Here is a 21193-nt window from a genome sequence, read left to right on the forward strand (position 1 = left end):
TTACAAGCAAAGCACGTCGTTGTTGTCAAATGATAAACAAAAGTAGACAAGTGTCTGTCACATTTTTTTTTTATTATTATAAAAAATTTAATTTTTTATGTTACATCAAGACCGGCCAAATAAAGTTCAGTTTAAGATAAGAATCAAAAGCTGATTCGAAATTCTGTTACAGATAAAAAAGAAAAAGGTCCATTCCAATCAAAAGCTCACAGCGCGCCAAACTCAACCAAAAAACACAGGAGCCAATCTTCGACAAATCTTGCCACCTGGCAGAATAAGAAAAAGTCATTAATGACGTAATCGAGACATGACGTCATCCCTGACGTCAGCCCTAGATCGCATTATCTCTCTCTCTCTAGACATGTGTGTGTATATATATATATGTATATCTGTTTTAACTCAAAATTAACCCAGGTCGAATTCAAGCATACAGACTAGTAGAAGCAGGAAAATGGCTGGAGTGCAGAAGGTTGAGATCCCAAGGGTGAAATTGGGATGCCAGGGACTTGAGGTAAATACCTTTTTTTAAATAAAAAAAAAATTCAATAAAAAAACAACTTCATTTCGTGTGATTTTGTGTTTTTTGGGTTTTGTTGATTGTTTTTTTTTTTTTTTTTTTTTTTTATTTATAAATATGTTCACGGTATGGATCCACCAATTATTTTATTTCTGAAGCCATACTGTTAAAGTATGGTCATGCTCATGACCTTTGTCAGTATTGTTTTGGTAAAGTAGTTGATTTGGGAGCCTTACCGTCTTTATTATTTGTATTATTTAATATTAGTATTTATCAATCCATCATTATTTTCATTTTGATGGGTGATCAAACGGAAAGGAAAGAAAAATCTAGGAGGGTTTGAGGTTTTTCTCTGTTTCCAAAGTTTAGGTTCTTTCTAGCTCGGAAATGATGATTTGGAGCAAGAAAAAAAAAAAAAAAAAAAAAAACCTATTAGAGATCAATCAAATCCAAATATAAATGGAGAAAAAGATAAAAAGAAAACTCAAACCATGAAAGAATTTGACTTCTCTTCTAAATGGCAAATTTGGGTTTTTAATTTTTTCAAATTTAGGAAAAAAAAAAACATTAAATTGTTTTGGCTTTATTTTATTAAAAATCAACAAAAAAAAAACGGATACTTGTCTACTCACATGGGAGTCAATATGAGAGCCGAAAATTAGGATTTTTTTAATACATATTTTAAGTTCCAAAATTTACAAGATTAATGAGTACATGATTTCATTGACTTTGCAAAACAATGGCAGAAATATTGAAATGTTTCTGCTGCCAATATACATAGGTAAGTAGGAGAAATTATTACATGGTGCCAATAACTAGTTGGTAAAAAGTTGAATAAAGTTTGCACATTTGCTTGTGTGTCAACTAGTGATTGGGTGAGGAGTAATAATTTCTCGCGATGCTTCAAACCATAATGCTGGTGGCTGGAATGGTGGTGCGGAATGGTAGTTCTTGTGGCGGATGAGGTTAGGGTACTGACATAAGTGTACTGTTTGCTCATTTTTTTTTGTTAGAACTCTTAAAATGATTGTATGAGAGTAAAAGATCCATTTTGCTCATTTAGCAGACAAACACTTTCATTGAGTCCTCAGTTTTGACCAAACCACCTTTATGTTTTTCTCTTTCAAGTTTTTGTAAAGCTTCACTGTGTGGGTGTGATACTCATTTATTTATAGGGTATAGTTTTTCTATTATATTAGGTATTATTATATTCAGTTGATCCTAAATTTTTTCTCCTATTTGCAGGTCTCAAGATTGGGGCTTGGATGTATGGGGCTTACTGGAGTGCTCAATGCTCCATTGCCTGAAGAGCATGGCATTTCCATGATCAAGGATGCATTTAACTTGGGAATCACATTCTTTGATTCATCCGATGTTTATGGCGTCGACAATGCTAATGAAAAGTTGATTGGAAAGGTATTGTATTATGTATAACAACCTATGAATACTTAAATTTAATAAAATTCATCTATGCCCGTTTGGGTTGAACTTGACAGCTTAAAACCTTTTCTTGGCAACAACATTATCATATATATATATATATATATGAAAGAAAATGAAACGCTTTTTTTATTTATTTTATCTTGTATTGGGGAATGAATGGTCTTTCATATATTAATCTGAATATTGCAGGCACTAAAGCAATTACCTCGAGAAAAGATCCAAATAGCCACAAAATTTGGAGTTGTTAAGGTTGAAGCTGATAATGTTATCATAAAAGGTAATCCGGAATATGTCCGCTCTTGTTGTGAAGGTAGTCTGAAGCGCCTAGGTGTGGACTACATAGATCTCTACTATCAACACCGGGTAGACCAGTCGGTACCTATTGAGGACACTGTAAGCTTTCTAGCCAGGTTTTTTATTTTCATTTTCCGTCAACAGACATAAAAATTCTTGATGTCTTTTTCTTGTTCTTTTAATAATGTTACCATAATTTAAGCATTTTGAAGTCATGAATTTTTTTTTTTTTTTTTTGAATCGCAGATGGAAGAACTCAAGAAATTGGTTCAAGAGGGTAAAATAAAGTACATAGGACTATCAGAAGCTAGCCTTGACACGATAAGGAGGGCACATAAAGTTCATCCCATCACTGCCATACAAACGGAGTATTCCCTTTGGACTCGTGATATTGAGGATGAATTAATTCCGCTTTGCAGGTTAATTTTTTCATATTCCATACAAAATTAATTCCTATGAAAAATTTCGATCATGTTAACTTACATTTGTTGCAAAAATAAATAAAAACTGAAATTTATGTTACATGCATGTAGGGAACTTGGAATTGGGATTGTTCCATTCAGCCCTCTTGGTCATGGATTTTTTGGCGGGAAGGGAATTAAGGAGACTATCAATGAAAATAGTCTTCTGGTATGAAACTATACTCATGATTTTTTATTTTTTTGTGCATGTTATTTTAATTCCATTAAATCTTTTTTGATACTTTACAATTCTAATTTGTAATTCGCTAATTTGAAAGGGATTTGGTGAATGAATGAATGATCAAATTTCCTTACTTTTTATCAGAAAAATCATCCAAGGTTCGAAGAACAGAACCTTAAGCGGAACAAGATCATTTATGAAAGAATTGAAGGGCTGGCTAAGAAGCATGGATGCACAGTTTCTCAAGTCGCACTTGCTTGGGTTCTTCATCAGGGGAATGATGTAGTACCTATCCCTGGTGAGTAATTAGTGTCCGTCAACATATTGCTCCATTGTCATTCGAATATTGTGTATAAAGTTTGTTAGAATTACAAAAGTGATTGGTCGGGAGGTGGGTGCATCCATATATCCTAATAATTATAAGCTATGTTTGGGAGCACCGAATTGACACTTTACGATTAGAATTAGAATAACTTCGAACTAAATTTCCTTTGATTTCACTTTCAGTGCTCGGTTTTGGTGCTCCCAATCACAAGACTAGAATTGTAGACTATAGTTTGCACCCTTGGTTATCTTACATACAAGAGAGCATGGTTATCTAAAAAAACTTTCCATTATGTAGCTGAGAATTGTGTTCAAGATGCTCATGATTTGTGGCGACAAAAATAAATAAATAAATAAATAAATAATGATTGTCTAAGAATATTTTTTGTTGGTTATCTTGCATACAAGAGAGCATGGTTATCTAAAAAAAAAACTTTCCTTTAGGTAGCTGAGAATTGTTCAAGATGCTCATGATTTGTGTTGACAAAAAAAATTATTAAATAAATAAATACTGATTGTCTAAGAATATTTTTTGTAGTTGATAACTGTTCAACTAGAACCATTTTATATAGTTGAGTTGTCATATCAGGCTTTTAGATGTCCTAGGTTCAACCCTTGGGGCCCTGTGCTTACAAGAGGCTCTTGATTTGTGGTGTAGCTGAGTTGTCATATAAGGATTTATCTTTCACTAACTAATGATCTCTTGTTCACCGTTCAGTAAAAAAAAACTCTCTCCGGTACCATTGGATATGATTTAAGCGTAAATAAGATTAAAAAATAATCGTATCTCATAGTTATCATGTTTAAATTTCTTGGTCACCAGTAGCAAGACATGTTGATACTGGGTAGCAAGAGATCATTTATGATCTTTTACTATAACAGTTATGATACGACAACGAGCTCTTTTTATTGGATAACCATATCTTCGAGGTCGGAGGTTTTAATTTCTTAATGATAGTAACGGAAGGCTACGGTGCTGATTGAAAAAGTACTGAAAATTTTAAGAGCTCAATTCTAAGAGTTGGATTGAGTTTTCTTGTTTCTGGAAATATATATAATGTCCTCTCCTTGTGTATTTTACAGGAACAACGAAGATCAAGAATCTAGAGGAAAATATTGGTGCCCTGAAAGTGAAGCTCACAAAAGAAGAATTAAAAGAGATATCTGATGTAGTGCCAGCCAATGAGGTGGCAGGGAACAAAATACATGGCCTTCTCTATCGTGTGTCATGGATGTTTGCCAACACCCCACCCAAAGGGCACAAGTAGATATCAAATAGTAGTTGATATATACAAAAATATGTGAGCTAATATATATATATATATATATATATATATATATATATATATATATATATATATATATGCATGTGTTCTCTATGCTGTGCATTTGTTTATGGAACTCTATGAAGTGAAAAATTATACAAATAAAGTGATCATGTGAAGCCAAATTTGATTTGCCAGTTTTCTATTTATCTGGTGTGTCAGAGCCAGTTCAGTGGAGCTTTGTGTATCCGAAAACTTTTGGTTGTGTGTGTAGATACCTGTTTCTCGTGGGTCCTGAAAGTAGCTGTGTAAGAATCTGGGAATATATCACTAAGATAATATGAGGAATGCAGAGAGATAGAAGAAGGGTGAGAAAACTAGTCCAGTCAGAGGATTGGAACAGTGGTAGGGAAGAAGCTGCCGTCATTTCTCTTTTTTTCTTTTGTCCTTGCCCCCCTTTTTATAACCCTAGGTCATCCAGGTGGTGTCTTGTTGGGCTTCCATCCTCCGAACGGGTCAGGACCATGCCCTTTTAGGGTCATGTTGCCATAATCCCTACTTCTTGGGATCGGCTGCCAAGTGTACTTTTTCTGTTGAATAATCCAAAAAATAGCAGGTTGTAAAGACAATTGTACTATTCTAGCTGTCTTTTGTTCTTATCCTCAAACTAGGTCTTGCCTTAGTAGGCAAGATATTACTAATTTTCCATCCTCCATTACAAAATCCCTTCTGCATCCTCAAGTTACTCGAAGAGTCCTACCACAACTCCTCGTTGATCAAGGTTAGGTCAGGGTTCAAAACCCGTCGCTCGGTAAGTTTTGAAGGGGTCAGGTTGAGGCTTAAGGTCCGTCAACTGACAGATTTTTGCGAAGGTCGAATCGAGGCTCAAGGCCTGTCGATTGATGAATTTTTTGCGGAGGTCGGATCGAGGTTCAAGGCCCATCGATTCATGAATTTTTGCGGAGGTCGGATCGAGGTTCAAGGCCCATCGATTAACAAATTTTGTAGGTTAGATCGAGGTTCGAGGCCCATCGATAGACAAGCTTCGTAGAGGTCAGATCGAGGTTCAAGGCTCATCGATCGACAAGCTTTGTAGAGGTCAGATCGAGGTTCAAGACCCGTCTATCGACAAACTTCGTAGGGGTCAGATCGAGGTTCAAGGCCCGTCGATTGACAAATTTTGTAGAGGTCAGATTGAGGTTCAAGGCCCATCGATTGACAAACTTCGTAGGGGTCAGATCGAGGTTCAAGGCCTGTTGATTGACAATCTTCGTAGGGGTCAGATCAAAGTTCAAAGCTCGTCGATGGACAAATTTTGTAGAGATCAGATCGAGATTCAAGGCCCGTCGATGGACAAATTTCGTAGGGGTCAGATCGAGGTTCAAGGCCCGTCGATCGACAAACTTCGTAGGGGTCAGATCGAGGTTCAAGGCCCGTCGATTGACAAACTTCGTGGGGGTCAGATCGAGGTTTAAGGCCCGTCGATTGACAAATTTTGTATAGGTCAGATCGAGGTTCTATTACTCAAGGCCCAAGGTCCATCGACAAAATGTTGGCCCAAAGTTAGATACCCAGTGATCGATTATTGTTGAGGTGGACTTTGTCAGGATGTTGACTGTTTGACTTGACCTTTGGTGACGTGACTGCACCACATCCACAGTGTGCTTGTGTAAAAATAATACTTGTTTGGTACGAGAAGGATGACTATATATTTCAAGTTAGCATTAAGTTACACAATTCTTCCGAACATTTGTCTCTCTTACATTCCGAGAGAGCGAATTTCCGCTATCACTCAAATTTTCCTTATTTGTGATTTAATTTTACCGTTTTTTAATTCTCTTTCACTCCCACTATTATTTTATGTGACCTAGAACACGCGCATAAATATATTTATTACTGAAAATGATATAATAAATTATTATATTTAACCACCCAACTCTAAAACCGACTGAGGTGTAAAATTGACTTTTACTAAACTCATGTTATTCCATTTTTTTAATTGCCGTGTTAAATAGTAGTCATTTATAAATAGTATGGTTTCAATGCTAGTATATATTAAATATATAATTTATATACTAAGCATTATTTTATAAATATAATAAAATAAAACAATAATAAAGAACTTGTTTATGTACGAGTCCAGTACAAAATTCAAATTCAATATCCTTAAGACAAATATCGTCACGCTTCTGTATTGAACGGATCTGGATGATAAAATAAAATAATAATAAAGAACTTGTTTATGGACTAAGTCTAATATAAAATACAATATCCTTAAGATAAAATAAAATAGAATAATCACTCTAAGAAGCAAGCCCAAGCCCTAATAGGCGGGGCGGGGCCGCGGGTGGTGGTGGGTTACCCATGCTTACCTAGGTCCTTCCCTCTAAAGAAATACTTTTTGACTCAAAAGCCCAAACCCAAATACTTCGTATCAAACTAGGAATATATTAACTCCACATTTTTTCATCCTCCTTCCAACGCGGGACACACATTTCCCAAACATATCCATTTCATATCTTTACTTGGAGCTAATATCTTATTCATCCGGAAATAAAATCGAGAAAATAATTATACCATGTTCATTTATTCTTGGAGAGGAACACGTTCAACTATAGACCCGTCAAAAATGATTAATGGGTTCCCCTTTAGTTTTGGTTCAAAGTTGGCCTATATTAAGCTTCATTTCCAACAGTTTTTACATGATTAAATAGCCTTATAAAATTTATTTTTTCAATAAATAGACTATTTATATATATTTGTTATCTCTTTTATAAAAAGTTTTCAATTTTTAGCTTCAGCTAAAAGTTATGCTTCACCGAAAGACTAAAGAGCCTTTTTTATTTTTATTTTGTTACCAGTACATCTAAAAGAGAATTTCAATTTAAAAGTGTCTTCAGTTTCTCTAAAAGTAACCCCAGGGAGCACTAAGGTGCCGTTTGATATATCTTTTGCTCATACTTTTAAGTAAAAGAAAATGAGAAGTATAAGCTATCATTTTCATTTGATTTATTTGTTAGCGTTTGAAAATTGTATTTTTGAAGATCTTTTAATGTTAGAAGAATTTTTTTTGTTACGGAACTTCATTCACCAAACTCAGAAAAACATAAATAATTTATTTATGAAAATTTATATAAAATTAAATTTAAAATAATATATTAACTCTCGAAATAAATGACCAACCTCTCATTCTTTAGGGAACTTATACGGATCAAGTAAATGACTCAAGAGAAAGAACACACACATACAGCCAAACTGATGTCCACTAGCGGTGGTAGCACATTCGTTTATGTACTCCCAGAATCTTACATATATATATATATATATGTATGTATGTATAGGTGGGACCTAGAGCAGACAAGGACAGGGAGATGTTCCATCCGAACAACATCCTAATGATGTTAGCCGGCGCAGGGCTGCTGTGGATCGGGTGGACCGGGTTCAACGGCGGAGCTCCTTACGCGGCTAGCATGGACGCGTCCCTAGCCGCGCTTAACACCCATGTGTGTGCGGCTACCAGCTTGCTCATGGCTTGTACTTGACACCTTCATCTATGGTAAGCCCTCCGCCGTTGGAGCCGTGCAGGGCATGATCACCGGCTTGGTTTGCATCACTCCCGGCGCAGGTACAATTCACAAATCACTATCATTTTTCGCTCAATTTCTACAAACGAGCAAGAGATCATTTTTATGTATATATAAAAATAATACATATCATGGAACTTATATAATAAAAAGTACACATAAACAATCATGCTATCCTTTGTATAAATTCCTATGATTTAAAATATTGTACCAAATGTACACATAAACAATCATTTGTTTTTTTTATAAAAACTTCAAAGTATTATGAGGCTCGGTGGACGGGAGTAGGCCTGTGAGAGGCAATGATCTGGTACAAGCTATGTGTACTCACAACTCCCACATCACATGAGTGTGAAGTGATATATGTAAGTTCAACATTCTTTTATAACACAACTCGTTTTAAAGCCGTGATAGAGATTAACTCATCAGAATTTTGTAGTTGGTAGGCTTGACATAGCCGGAAGTGTGCCGACGAGGACGTCGGGCTCCCAAGGTGGTGCAATTGTGAGGCTCGGTGGGCAGAAGCAGGCCTACGAGAGGCAAGACTCTGGTGTGAGTTACGTGTGTTTACAAGTCTCACATAGCCCAAATATATATAGCATGTAATTCTGTATTATTACTATATATATATATATATATATATATATATATATATATATATTATAAGAGAACAAGCTACATCATCATTCATATTACACATCTAGAATTTTTTTTCAAGGTAAATGTAAGGGAGTTTTTTTTTAACACCAAAAGAATATCTGTACATAGCACGAACTTTTTTTAAGGAAAATGATTTTTAGGCCGATGGTTTGACAAGTTTTGATTGGTCATGTGTGGGCCCCACTAACTTATATTTGCATAGATGGCTTATCAAAAATAGGAGGTCAAATAATTCACTTGGACAATTCAGAGTTTGTATATGTATGTTTGTTCAAATAAGTTATACTTAAAGTCTCCATTTTTGTTACTTTAAAAATGTGCAGGAGTGGTACAATGCTGGGCTGCCATTCTAATGGGCATAATCTCAGGAAGTGTCCCATGGTACACAATGATGGTGCTCCACCACAAGATCAAGCTACTACGATACGTAGACGACACCATGGCTGTCTTCCACACCCATGCCATTGCCGGAAGCTTGGGCGGCATTCTCACTGGCTTTTTCGTAGTGCCTAAGCTCAGCCGCCTCTTCTACATGGTATTTATGATACTCCCTAATTTCGGAACACGGGTTGCACAAAATTAAGGGATATCAAAACAATTAAAGTATTTAAACAAGCACAGAGTACAAAGATGAATAATAAAGAATAAATAACTCGCTGAAGGAAATCTATTAAATAAAAGTTTCATTAATATATCTCCCAAAATTTACAACACAGGAATCCTGTAAGTCAAGGACCCCTTAACCAAAAATCCATTATCCAGAAATTCATTATTAAATACTAATAACAAATGAAATAATAAAAATATCCTACTTTTAAATAAACCGAAAGAGTGGATAAGTCCTCCAGCTGCGGATCCTCAACCTTTAGACTTGAACTTCTAACAACCTGAAAAATAAATCGTGGGTTAAACCCTACGAGTAAGTTCTCTCTACCAGACCTCTGAAAACCAATAAATAGATCATCTCTGATCAAAACCAAACCTAATAAAGATTTAATCTTAACATACCATAATATATATATATATATATATATATATATATATATATATATAACAACTATAACTAGGTGCATTAACTCCAAAACCATTATCAATGATTAACTAATACTCATACCTAGTCTAATCCACAATTTCTTTTTAAAGAAACTCCTCTAAGCTTAATACCATCCTGGACAGCAATTTAATAATCTAAACAATATAATATAATTAAAAGAATATTATATTTAATTTCCAAAACCAATAATGATTTTAAGTATTTAAATCACTCAGCTAATATCTAGGCTTTGACAAATCATCCATGTCACCACCAGTATTATTTTATTAATATGTATAAAATAATATCATAACCTGTAAGTACTAGACTATTCTAATTTAAGAATATCTAATCTTAATCCAACTTATACATACAATAATCATAGATGATATATTTTAATCATCAAACACATAGAAATATAATTACACTTTGGCAAATCAACCATGCCATTATAAATATATTTATTTATATATTGGCAATTCAACCATGCCTCCTGAAAGTATATTTATTTATACCTTGGCAATTCAACCATACCTCCTTAAGTATATATATTTATACTTTTAATTTAGCAACTCATCCATGCTTTCTATTTATATTTTATTCATCCTTATACTTAGGCAATATATTTACACATTTGGCAACTTATCTATGCCTACAATTCAACCATGTACCAAACCTTAGAAGCTAATTTATCAACTAAACAATTCATACCTAGGCATTCCATGCATATCATATGTATATAATTAATTTAAAAACTAGTCTATCTATATATACCAAATAAGACTAATAATTTAATCATCTTAAATGATATAAACATATACCAATATATTATACAATATATATATGTGCAACACCTTCCAAAATACTCCCTGATTATCTAAAATCATCTATATATATATATATATATATACATATATATATACCTCCTTCCATACTAATCATATTATTTAATTCATATATATAAATATATAGAAAATATATACATATATATATATACACCCTTCCTCCCATAACCAATTTATTAATTTAATTATATTTACGCAATTTAAATGCTACTAAACATGTCAGAAATAGTTTCCCCTAAATACTCCACATCGGTTAAAATAGTTTTCCAACACTATCTCACTAAAATGTAAATATCTCCTGGTAGGATGGGAATCTGATAATGAAATTGGTACCATCGGAAAGAGGACGAAAAATCCTTGAATTTGAGCTTAAGAATGACCCAATTTCGATTTAAAATGACTAAGTTATTACCGTTTCAATTTTGTATCACAAAAGGGGTCAGCACGCGCGCCCATGCGCTATCCACGCACTTGCACGCACCGGATCCAAGTCTCCATGTGTACTGCGCGTTCTGATTGGCTAGAGTTTTCAGTTGGTGTGAGCTCGCCCACACCAGATTATTCATATGTTGACTAGACCACATCTACAGTCCAGATGCCCATGTGTATCCTTTTCCATACGCCGCAATGCACCGAATCATTCTACTTTTATTAAATTAATCCAATGGCCTAGATTAGCGTGTGTAACATCTTATCATGTGCCGCAATGCACCGGATTAATCCACTTAAGACTAAATAATCTTGTGGTCCAGATTAGCATGTGTACCATTATTCTATGTACCGCAATGCACCCTATAAATCCACTTATTGTTAATGGCTCTGATTCATATGCACACCAAGCTATGTTATGTCGCGCTACACTGAATCAAAAGCCCCTTTCTACTGCGCCGAAATATAGCGTCCAGTATGTGTATATACTATATTACCAAATATATATATATATATAATTTTCTAAACAAATACCAAGAAAAGAAATTCTAATAAATTCTTACAAATATCAGAAAAATTACAGAAAATTCCAGAAAAATACCATAAATTCAAGAAACCCTAATTAACCTTCTTGGGTCATAGATCAACGTATAAATTGATTTTAAAATAAATATACAATACCTAATATATAACAATTTAAAACCCAAAATTCCGAAAGATTAATTATAATAATTTATGCTATTAATTAATCCGATCTAACAATGATTTTTCAACCAATAAATTTAAATCTTAATATTGATACTCAAGGTGATAAATTTATGGGTCCTAAGAGGAGAGTTGAAAAGAACTTGCCTGAAGGTTTCGAAACGAAACCGACGCTTCAACCCTTGATTGTCTCTTCCAAATCCCGACGTCCTCTTTATCATATTCTGTAATACCCCGATATTTTTAAAGGATTAATTAATTAGGACTAATTACTTTATTTTATTCTTCAATGATTTATTTTATTTTATTGAGTGCTAGATTAATTATCTTATTTTAATTAAGTTATATTTCGTGATTATGTATGATGATTGATTGTTTGTGTGATTGATTATTGATTGAATTATTAGTGTGTTAATTTTATTGGTATTGTATGACTTAGTTGTAAATTCTTGTTTGTTTATGTACTTCATGTAATTAGTTATTTTAATTTCAGTATTTAATTAATTATCTTATTTATTTAAATTAATTGGATTGGGTTTAAGGAAAGTTGGACCAAAAGACGTGGTATTGGGCTTGTATGAAACCTTATTAGGATAATTAATGAAGGCCCGTGGTTATTTAATTATTTAAATGATCACTTTTTGTATTAATTATAAATATATATATATATATATATATATATATATATATATAAATATACTTAATTAATAATTGTTATGGAATATATATATAGATATATATTTATTGATATATATATGTATATATGATTTAATTAACTAATGGGTTAATTATGGAAGGAATATATATTTATATATATATATATATGTGTAATATAATATATGTTTATAGATATAAATTATTTAAAGGTTATAATTTTAATTCATAATACAAGTTGGAATAGGATTTGGAATTTAATGTGTATAAAAATACACATAAAGCTTTAGGGTTAAAGGTTTTACACGTTAGAAAAATAAAATAGACAGAGAGAGAGGAAGAAGAAGGGCTGACAATGAGGAGGTCGGATCTGAAAAGGAGGACGTCGGAATTGGAAGAGATAATTAAAGCTTGAAGCGTCGGTTTCGTTTCGAAACCTTCAGGCGAGTTTTCTCTATTTTTCCTCTTAGAACCTATAAGGATTTCACCTTAAGTATTAAGGCTTTAATTAAATTATTAATTTGGATTAATTAAAAGCATCAAGTTAATTTATTTTATTAAATCGTGTTTAGATATGATTATTTAAAAGTATGAATTATTATATATTTTTAATTTTGGATTATTGGATTTTATTTGTATATGTAGGTGTTGTATATATATATTAAAATCAATGTATAGGTGGAACTGTGACCTAAGGGGATTAATTTTGGTTCTTTATATTTTCTGGAATTTTTCTGTACTTTTCAGAATATTTTTAGAATTTGTTTTGTAATTTGTTTTATATTCTGGAATTTATTTTAGAATTATTTTTATTAAATTTTAAATTAATTCTATGCACTCTGTGTGAATCGGCGCATAAATCAGGAGATGGGTGATTCGAGGTATGATCTAGTGTGGTAGAATGCATAGTAAAAGGTTACATCACTAATCTAGGCCATTGGAATAGTTTAAATATAAGTGGAATGATTCGGTGCATTACGGTGTACATAAAAGAGTGCGCATGTGAATCTGGACCATGGATTAAGTTTGGTCAACAGAAGATTGATCTGGTGTGGGTGCATACATGTGAGCTCAAGTGAGCTAATCTGGTGTGGGTGTGTTTGTGTGAGCTCAAGTGAGCTAATTAAGTGTGGGCGCGCTCATAGTAGTGTTTGAGCTTAGCCAATTATTTTGTCTGTTTGTGACATAAAATTAAAACGATCATAACTTAGTCATCTTAAATCGAAATTGGGTCATTCTTGAGCTCAAATTCAAGGATTTTTCGTCCTCTTTCCAATGGTACCAATTTCATTATCAGATTCTCATCCTAATAAGAGATATTTACGTTTTAGTGAGACGGTGTCGGAAAACTATTTAAACCGGTATGGAGTATTTAGGGGAAACTATTTCTGACATATTTAGTAGCATTAATTTGTGTAAATATAATAAATTAATAATTTATTATGGAGGGAAGTGTGTGTGGGTATATATATATATATATATATATATATATATATTTATATATGCGTATATATAGTTTAATTCGTTTATGAGTTGTATAGAAAGATGAATATATGTATATATATATATATATATATATATATATATATATATATATACATATATGTATATTGTTTTTTAAAAAATTAAGGATTATTAAGGAAGGTGTTAAACACACATATATATATTAAATAATATATGTGTAGGTATATATATAAATATATATCATTTAAAATGATTAATATTATCATTCTTATTTGTTGTATCTTGATAGGTTGATTATTAAATCAATAATATGCGTATAATATGCATGAGATAGTTATGTATGATTTAGCGTATTGTTAAGTTTCAAGTGATTCATGGTTAAGATGTAGGCATGGATGAATTGCCAAAGGATTAAAAATATTACATAAATATTTGTATGAATATAATACATACATGGGACGCATGGATGAATTGCTAATTAAATGTATGAATAAATATACCTGTGGAGGCATGGTTGAATTGCCAATGTATAAATATATATACACGGAGGCATGGTTGAATTGCCAATGTATAAATATATATACTTGTGGAAGCATGGTTGAATTGCCAATATATAAATAAAAATATTTGTAACGGCATGGTTGATTTGCCAAAGCATAATTACGTTATTATGTGTTAGATGATTAAAATATCATCTATGGTTGTTGTATGTATGGATTGGATTAGGGTTAGATATTCTTAAATGAGAATAGTTTAGTACTTACTGGTTAGTGTATTATTTTACATTAATAAAATAATATTGGGGAAGACGTGGATGATTTGTCAAAACTTGGGTTTTGGATATGTGATTTAAACAATTAAAATCATTATCGGGTTGGGATTAAATAGAGTATTTCTTTTATTATAATTTGTTGTTTAAATGATTAAACAATTGACTAGGATGGGATTAAGGTCAAAGGAGTTTTTATAAAATGAAATGGTAGATTGGTCTAGGTATGAATATTATTTTAATAATTATTTAATAGGTATGGAAATTTAATAAACCTATTAATGGATGTGATTAGTATAGTATATATAATTATATATAGACATGTATATCGTGCTTTAATAAAGTTAAAACTTTATTAGGTTTGGTTTTGATCAGAGATGATCTGCTTATTGGTTTTCAGAGGCCTGGTAGAGTGAACTTGCTCGTAGGGTTTAACCCACGATTTATTTTTCAGGTTATTAGAGGTTCCAGTCTCGAGGTTGAGGATCCGCAGCTGGGAGACTGTCATTCGTCTATTCATCTTGTGTACTTTTAAATAGTATTGGATTATTGGATAATGTTTTAAGGGGTCCTTGAGTTATGGGATTTCCGAATTGTAATTGTTGGAGAATCATTAAGTAATATTTATTTATTAGTTTTCTTCAGCGGTTTATTTATTCTTTACTATTCATCTTTGTATTCTGTGCTTGTTAAATACTTTAATTGTTTTGATATCCTCTGGTTTTGTGCGCGGACTTGATCAACCCGTGTTCCGAAATTAGGGGGTATCACATATTCGGTCTCCTCCTTGTTGGCCTCCTCTTCTTATCTTTATCTCTGTTTCTCTTATTTTTCAAACGTGTAAAACCCTTAATCCTAAAGCCTTATGTGTATATTTATACACACTAAAATCCAAATCCTATTCCAACTCAAACTACTAGATAAACTAATAACCTTTAAATAATATATGTATTTATATACATATATATTGTATTATATAAATAAATACCTTCCATAAATAATCATTAATTAAATAAATCATATATACCTATATATCTCAATATATATTGACATATATACCCCTCCATAATGATTATTAATTAATTATATTTATCTACACATAATTATATATATGCAAAGATAATTATTTAAATATCTTCATAACCATGGGCCTTTAATAATTAACCCAACAAGGCTTCCTTCAAGCCCAAGACCACATCCTTTGGTCCAACTTTCCTTAAGCCCGAATCCAATTAATTTAAATAAATTAAATAATTAAATAAACGCTTAAATTAAAATAGCTAATTACACTAAGTACAAAAACAAAACAATAAATTACAACCAAGTCACACCATACCAATAAAATCAACACGCCAACAATTCAATCAATACTTAAGGACACACACAACAATCATCATATCAATAATTCACGAAATATAAATAAAATAAAACAATTAATCTAAGCATTCAATAAAATAAATCAATTAAAAATTAAAATAAACAAAATTAATTCAAATTAAATCAACTAAATCATTTAAAAATAAAATAAAAGTAATTAATTTCAGTTAATAAATCCTTTAAAATATCGGGGTATTACAGTATTGGAGTGGGAAAGATTCATTGGCCTAGCATATGGCCTCCAAAGTGACCGAAGTGGTGCTGGATTTCGACAGATGAGTATTCAACTCCTGGGGATCGTTTTTATCATCTCTCTCAACGTTGTTACCACGAGTTTGATCTGTTTGTTCATTAAGTTGATAGTTCCACTGAGATTGAACGACGAAGATCTTCAAATTGGCAACGAAGCGGTGCATGGAGAGGAAGCATATGCCCTGTGGGGTGATGGAGATAGGTTTGAGAAGTCCAGGAATAATTCAGTTTATGATGGTGATTGGGTTCCATCAGTTGTATCAAGGACAGCAAGTGAATTCCAAATGGTATGAGTCGGGGTTTTGTTGAAAATAGGGTGAAATAGATGAGGGAGGGAAGTTCATGGTCTTTGGATCAAACTTTATAATTTTTCTTTTTTCATCTTGTTAAATTCTAGTTTTATTTGTTTTTGACTTAAAGTTTGGTTTCATCAGTTGTATCAAGGACAGAAAGTGAACTCCAAGTGGCATGTGATGAGCACTGAAAAGTGCGTATTTAAACCCCTTAAGCTTAGGCAGTTTAGTACCTTTATCTATCTTACTGTACTGTTTTATATTGATTTCGTATTATTTCCTTTTTCAGGCACTTATCCCGAAAATAAGCTAACTCAGCCAAATAAGAGCTTAATTGAAGCAATTCTGGGATTAAACAAAGAAAGGAGCAAAGTAGAGAAAGAAGGAAGCAAATGAAGCCAAAGGTGACTAGCAGCAAAGTTCGATCGATCCAAGTTCAAGGTTCGATCGATCGAACAATGATCGATCTCAGCACTTCAAGATAGATCCAAGCCTTGACCCAAAAGCATAAAGTTCCAAAAGTTCGATCGATCCAACACCATCCTTTGATCGATCGAACACTTTTGTCCTTATTCAAATGATTGATCCTATCCACAGCTGTACCACCCACTAACTACTTTTGTCCTTTTCCCATAAATATCTCCCAAAAATATCTCGGATTTTTCTTTTTACAAAAAGCTCAGCCAGTTGGATCGATCCAGCCTAAGTTCGATAGATCTCAGCCAGTTCGATCGTTCCAAGTCTAAGGTTCGATCGATCGAACTTCCTCCAGTGCGAAAAAGTTAAAATTCAATCTCATTGAAAGTTGTCCTTTATCCAATCATTAGGGAATATTGTGTGCACGACCCCAGCTCATTTTGGGTGTCATTTTGACCTACCTATATAAGGATAAGGATTGCTTTTTACATGGAGCCAACATTATTTTCATATCATCTCTTGGAGAGGAAGTTTAGAAGAGGAGGAGGCTAGAGACACCATTGGAGACTCTTCATCAACAAGGAGCAGATTTCAACCATGGAATTAGCCCTTGAGGGTTGGAGCATCATCACCATGAGTTGCTAGACATCCTCTTGGGGCTAGAGTTAGTCCCAAGTATGCTTTCTATATCTTAATCTTGTATATTATTGAGGGATTAGTGTTGTAATTAATGTTTTGACAATTTTAGACATATAGATCTTGTTTATTCAATAATTTATGTGGTTTAAATCTTCCAATCAATCATTTCATTCTATCCATATGTCTATGTATGCTAGAATAGATGTTCATGTGTTTGCCTCTTTTTCTTGTGTAATTGATGCATGTATATGTGTATTAATACTATAGATTTGGAGATTGTCAAAACATTGTGCTTAAAAGAATGTTCTTGTGATTTTCTAGATGGTCCATGCTCATTTCTTGATGGATTATACCTCTCTCTTAGCTTAGTTAGTTTAATTTCATGTCATTAGTTTAATTGTAGTGTAGTGATAGCACAATTGTTAGATGAGAGGATAATCCATACTAGTTGTTTAATGTTTCATACTTTTGAATGCAAGTAGCATATGTCTCTAATCTTGTGGTGTGTTTGGCTTGTGAGCTTAATGAAAGGATTAATGACTTGCTAGATATGTTGTGCTTTTCACATGCTATTTAGATAATATATACTTAATTGCTAGATATGTTGTGCTTTTCACATGTTGATTAGATAATGTATGCTTAATTGGTCACCCCTTACTAATTGAATCAACTGAACACACACACACAAATATTGCAACATACTTTTTCTTCATTAGTCACTAGTTAGAAGTGTAGAAAAGCATTACTTGGTGGTGACCTCTAAACCCCAAGATTTATCTTTCTCTTACTTGTTCTTTGTTACATTCAATTGCTTAGTTTAATTTAGTTGCTCTCTAGTTTAATTAACCAACCAACCATTTGTTTGATCACTCAACCTACTAACCCTAATTGTGATTCCATATTCAAGTACGACTCCAATCTCTTAGGACGATCCCTACTCACCCTTGCTACTCTAGTAGTAGTGTTGGTAGTGGTTTTTATAAATTTAAACTTGATCCCAAGGGCTTTTCTTGAACCGCACATTCACTATATCAATTTGGCGTGTATCAAGCGGCTTTAATCGTCAAATTTTGGCGCTGTTGCCGGGGATTAGGCAACGTTGTATTTGTGGAATCAATTAGAAATTAGTACTCTTTTGATCGTGTCTTTACTTTGTTTTTCCTTTAGATTACTTATTGTGTTTGTTCATCTTTGACAAGGAGTATTGAGCTAGGAGGCAAGCAAAGGAGCCATCAAGTAAAGGAGTTAAGCAAGCAAGGGAAAGTGCTAAAAAAAAAAAAAAAAAAATTGCTAAGCTAAGCTTTAAATTTGGAGTTGAAGTGCTAAAGGACCTTTGTGAGACTTTCTTACTCAATCCATTAGTTAGATCGTCGGCCCGCGTGGAGACTTATTTTTAAATTTTTAGATAAATCGTGAGCCTGTGTGGAGGTAATTTACTTTTTTTTGCATTGCTATCAAAGCATGGGAGTATGGGAACATTGTATGTGGAGAAAGTTTGTTGATTGTTGATTTATTGCGAAGTAGGAGTGCTTGCTTGTTTTGTGGTGATCTGTGTGTCATTTGTAGTGTTGTGTAGACCTTGTCATACCATTCATTCTAGACATTCACATGGAAAATCTAGAGGGTAATCTTGGCTACTTGACCCACGTTTCATGCATACCCTACCTTTTAATCAACATGACTTCGGAGTTCAAGCTCCAATTCCTCCGATGGTCCTTCATGATCATTATAATATTCATGCATACCATGCACCCACTTGCATTGTGTTGCCCAATTTTGAGGCTAATCAATATGAAATCAAGCCCGAGACTATTCAAATGTGTCCACTCTTTTATGGCTTGGATGAAGAGGAACCATATAGGCATCTTAATGAATTTCTTGAACTATGTTCCACCGTGAGGTATATAGATGTCCTGGAGGAAGTTCTTAAATTACTCCTCTTCCCTTTCACACTTAAAAATAAAGCAAAGCATTGGTTCAATACTTTAGGGGTGAATTCAATAACATCTTGGGCACAAATGCAAAATGAGTTTTTAAAAAAGTTTTACCCCATAAGTTTGACCAATGTAATGTGTGCTTCAATTAAAGAATTTTCTCAAAGGGAAGGAGAGTTGTTGCATGAGGCTTGGGAGAGATTGAATGACTTGCTAAGAAAGTGTCCATACCATGGTATTCCAAAATGGTAAATTGTCCAATACTTCTATGAAAGCATATCCGATATGCAAAAGGAAATAGTTGATACCTCATGTGGGGGTTCATATTTTAGAAAACATGAAGATGACATTTGGCACCTCTTTGAAAAAATGAGTGAAAATTCTTTGCACAAATATTACACTTCTCGGCTTAACCATGGTTTTACTAAAAAGGAGGAAAGTGTAACAGTGTGTCAAATTGATAATTCAAGGGAAATTGTAGTCGAGGTTAAAACTCTTTATCAAAAACTTGATCAATTTTTGTTGAATCAAAAATCGGCTACCAATGCAACTCCTTTTCATCATACAACTCATCTTTGTGAGCCTTGCATGACATGTTCAAGTGTTTTGCATTCTACTTTCAATTGTCCCCATAGACATGTTGTTAATGAACACTTTGAACAAGTTAATGCCACATTTACTCACCCTTATTCAAAGGCATATATTCCATTGTGGAATGAAAGCCCTTATCAAGCTAAAAATCTTCAAAGAAAATACATTCCACTTCATAAAAGAAATGGAGGTTCTCAAGGGTTCATTTATTCTTTTTTCCATCATCAAAGAATGAATGACTTCTCATATCCTCAAATGTATGATTCCCAAGTTGGCTTTTGATCGACGGTCGAAATCAATTATAAATCAACCCTCTTCGCAATAGCACGAACCATTGTAAAATAGGGCTATTGGACGGGTAAGTCGAACCACTGGGACTGCGCTAGTCTTAAGGCAACCTAAGTATCTAAAGTCATTTTAGAGTGATGAGGGATTTATAAAGGGTTTGTGTGTTTGTCACTAAACTAGGAATTCAAAGATACATTAACAATAAAATTGTAAGAAATTTAGAAAGAGAGATCTAGGTAGAAAAGACTAAGGAGATGAATTCACACTACACCCTAAGTACATGCTAGATTAAGTCTAAATTGGGGATGGACAATATATGCAATGGTCAAGAAATATATGACAACACTTAGTTACCATATATTTGTTAAGAGATCCATTAAATTGGCACAAGAATGATCCTTCAAAAGCTAACACATTGAACTACCTAAACTAGGATGTAGAGTTAAATATATTATCTTAAGCTAAAGACCATCAAGCATTCAAGCAAATGACAAAGCACATGAAGTAGGAAACTAGCATAACCCATCAAAGGAAGTTCCTAAGCAATGGACTATCCATTTTTCTATCAACATGCCTTGAAAACATTTCATAGTTTTCTCCCCATTGTCACCATGAGAATACAAGCAATAAGATTAATGTAAGAATCATCAAGTCAAGCTAAATAACTTACATCAATCATTTAAACATAATAAAGTTCATTACAAGAAGTAATATGCTCTAAACTATGAAAAGACCAAAATCTATACATTAAAATCCCCAAAATAGAACCTAATC

At 33.1% G+C, this 21193-nt stretch overlaps 1 protein-coding gene and 1 pseudogene across 3 annotated transcripts; both read left to right on the top strand.

Moving 5' to 3' along the window:
- Nucleotides 1–404: 404 nt before the first annotated feature.
- On the top strand, nucleotides 405–4670 carry LOC132295201 (perakine reductase-like). Of its 3 annotated transcripts, XM_059793365.1 has the most exons (8): nucleotides 405–511; nucleotides 1763–1933; nucleotides 2150–2353; nucleotides 2501–2673; nucleotides 2788–2884; nucleotides 3041–3194; nucleotides 4304–4529; nucleotides 4568–4670. In XM_059793365.1, the coding sequence occupies exons 1-7, from the start codon at nucleotides 452–454 to the stop codon at nucleotides 4486–4488; spliced, it is 1044 nt and encodes a 347-aa protein (XP_059649348.1). In that variant the 5' UTR covers nucleotides 405–451; the 3' UTR covers nucleotides 4489–4529; nucleotides 4568–4670. The 3 variants fall into 3 exon arrangements, with proteins under 3 accessions (XP_059649348.1, XP_059649347.1, XP_059649349.1); XM_059793364.1 differs by lacking the exon at nucleotides 4568–4670 and having other exon boundaries at nucleotides 4304–4546; XM_059793366.1 differs by lacking the exons at nucleotides 405–511; nucleotides 4568–4670 and adding an exon at nucleotides 1444–1482 and having other exon boundaries at nucleotides 4304–4546.
- Nucleotides 4671–7624: 2954 nt separating this feature from the next.
- On the top strand, nucleotides 7625–16816 carry LOC132295203 (ammonium transporter 2 member 4-like; annotated as a pseudogene).
- The last annotated feature ends 4377 nt before the right edge of the window (nucleotides 16817–21193 follow it).

The sequence above is a fragment of the Cornus florida genome, unplaced genomic scaffold (assembly GCF_030987335.1).
Source record: "Cornus florida cultivar Cherokee Brave unplaced genomic scaffold, ASM3098733v1 CherokeeBrave_3.0.0_Hap2_Chr02, whole genome shotgun sequence".
Lineage (NCBI taxonomy): Eukaryota > Viridiplantae > Streptophyta > Magnoliopsida > Cornales > Cornaceae > Cornus > Cornus florida.

Excerpts from the sequence above, each read along its gene's own strand:
- LOC132295201 (XM_059793365.1), top strand. The coding sequence starts at position 452 with ATGGCTGGAGTGCAGAAGGTTGAGATCCCAAGGGTGAAATTGGGATGC. Across the intron at positions 2,354-2,500 it reads CGGTACCTATTGAGGACACT|ATGGAAGAACTCAAGAAATT; the intron begins GTAAGCTTTCTA and ends TTTGAATCGCAG. Across the intron at positions 2,885-3,040 it reads TCAATGAAAATAGTCTTCTG|AAAAATCATCCAAGGTTCGA; the intron begins GTATGAAACTAT and ends ACTTTTTATCAG.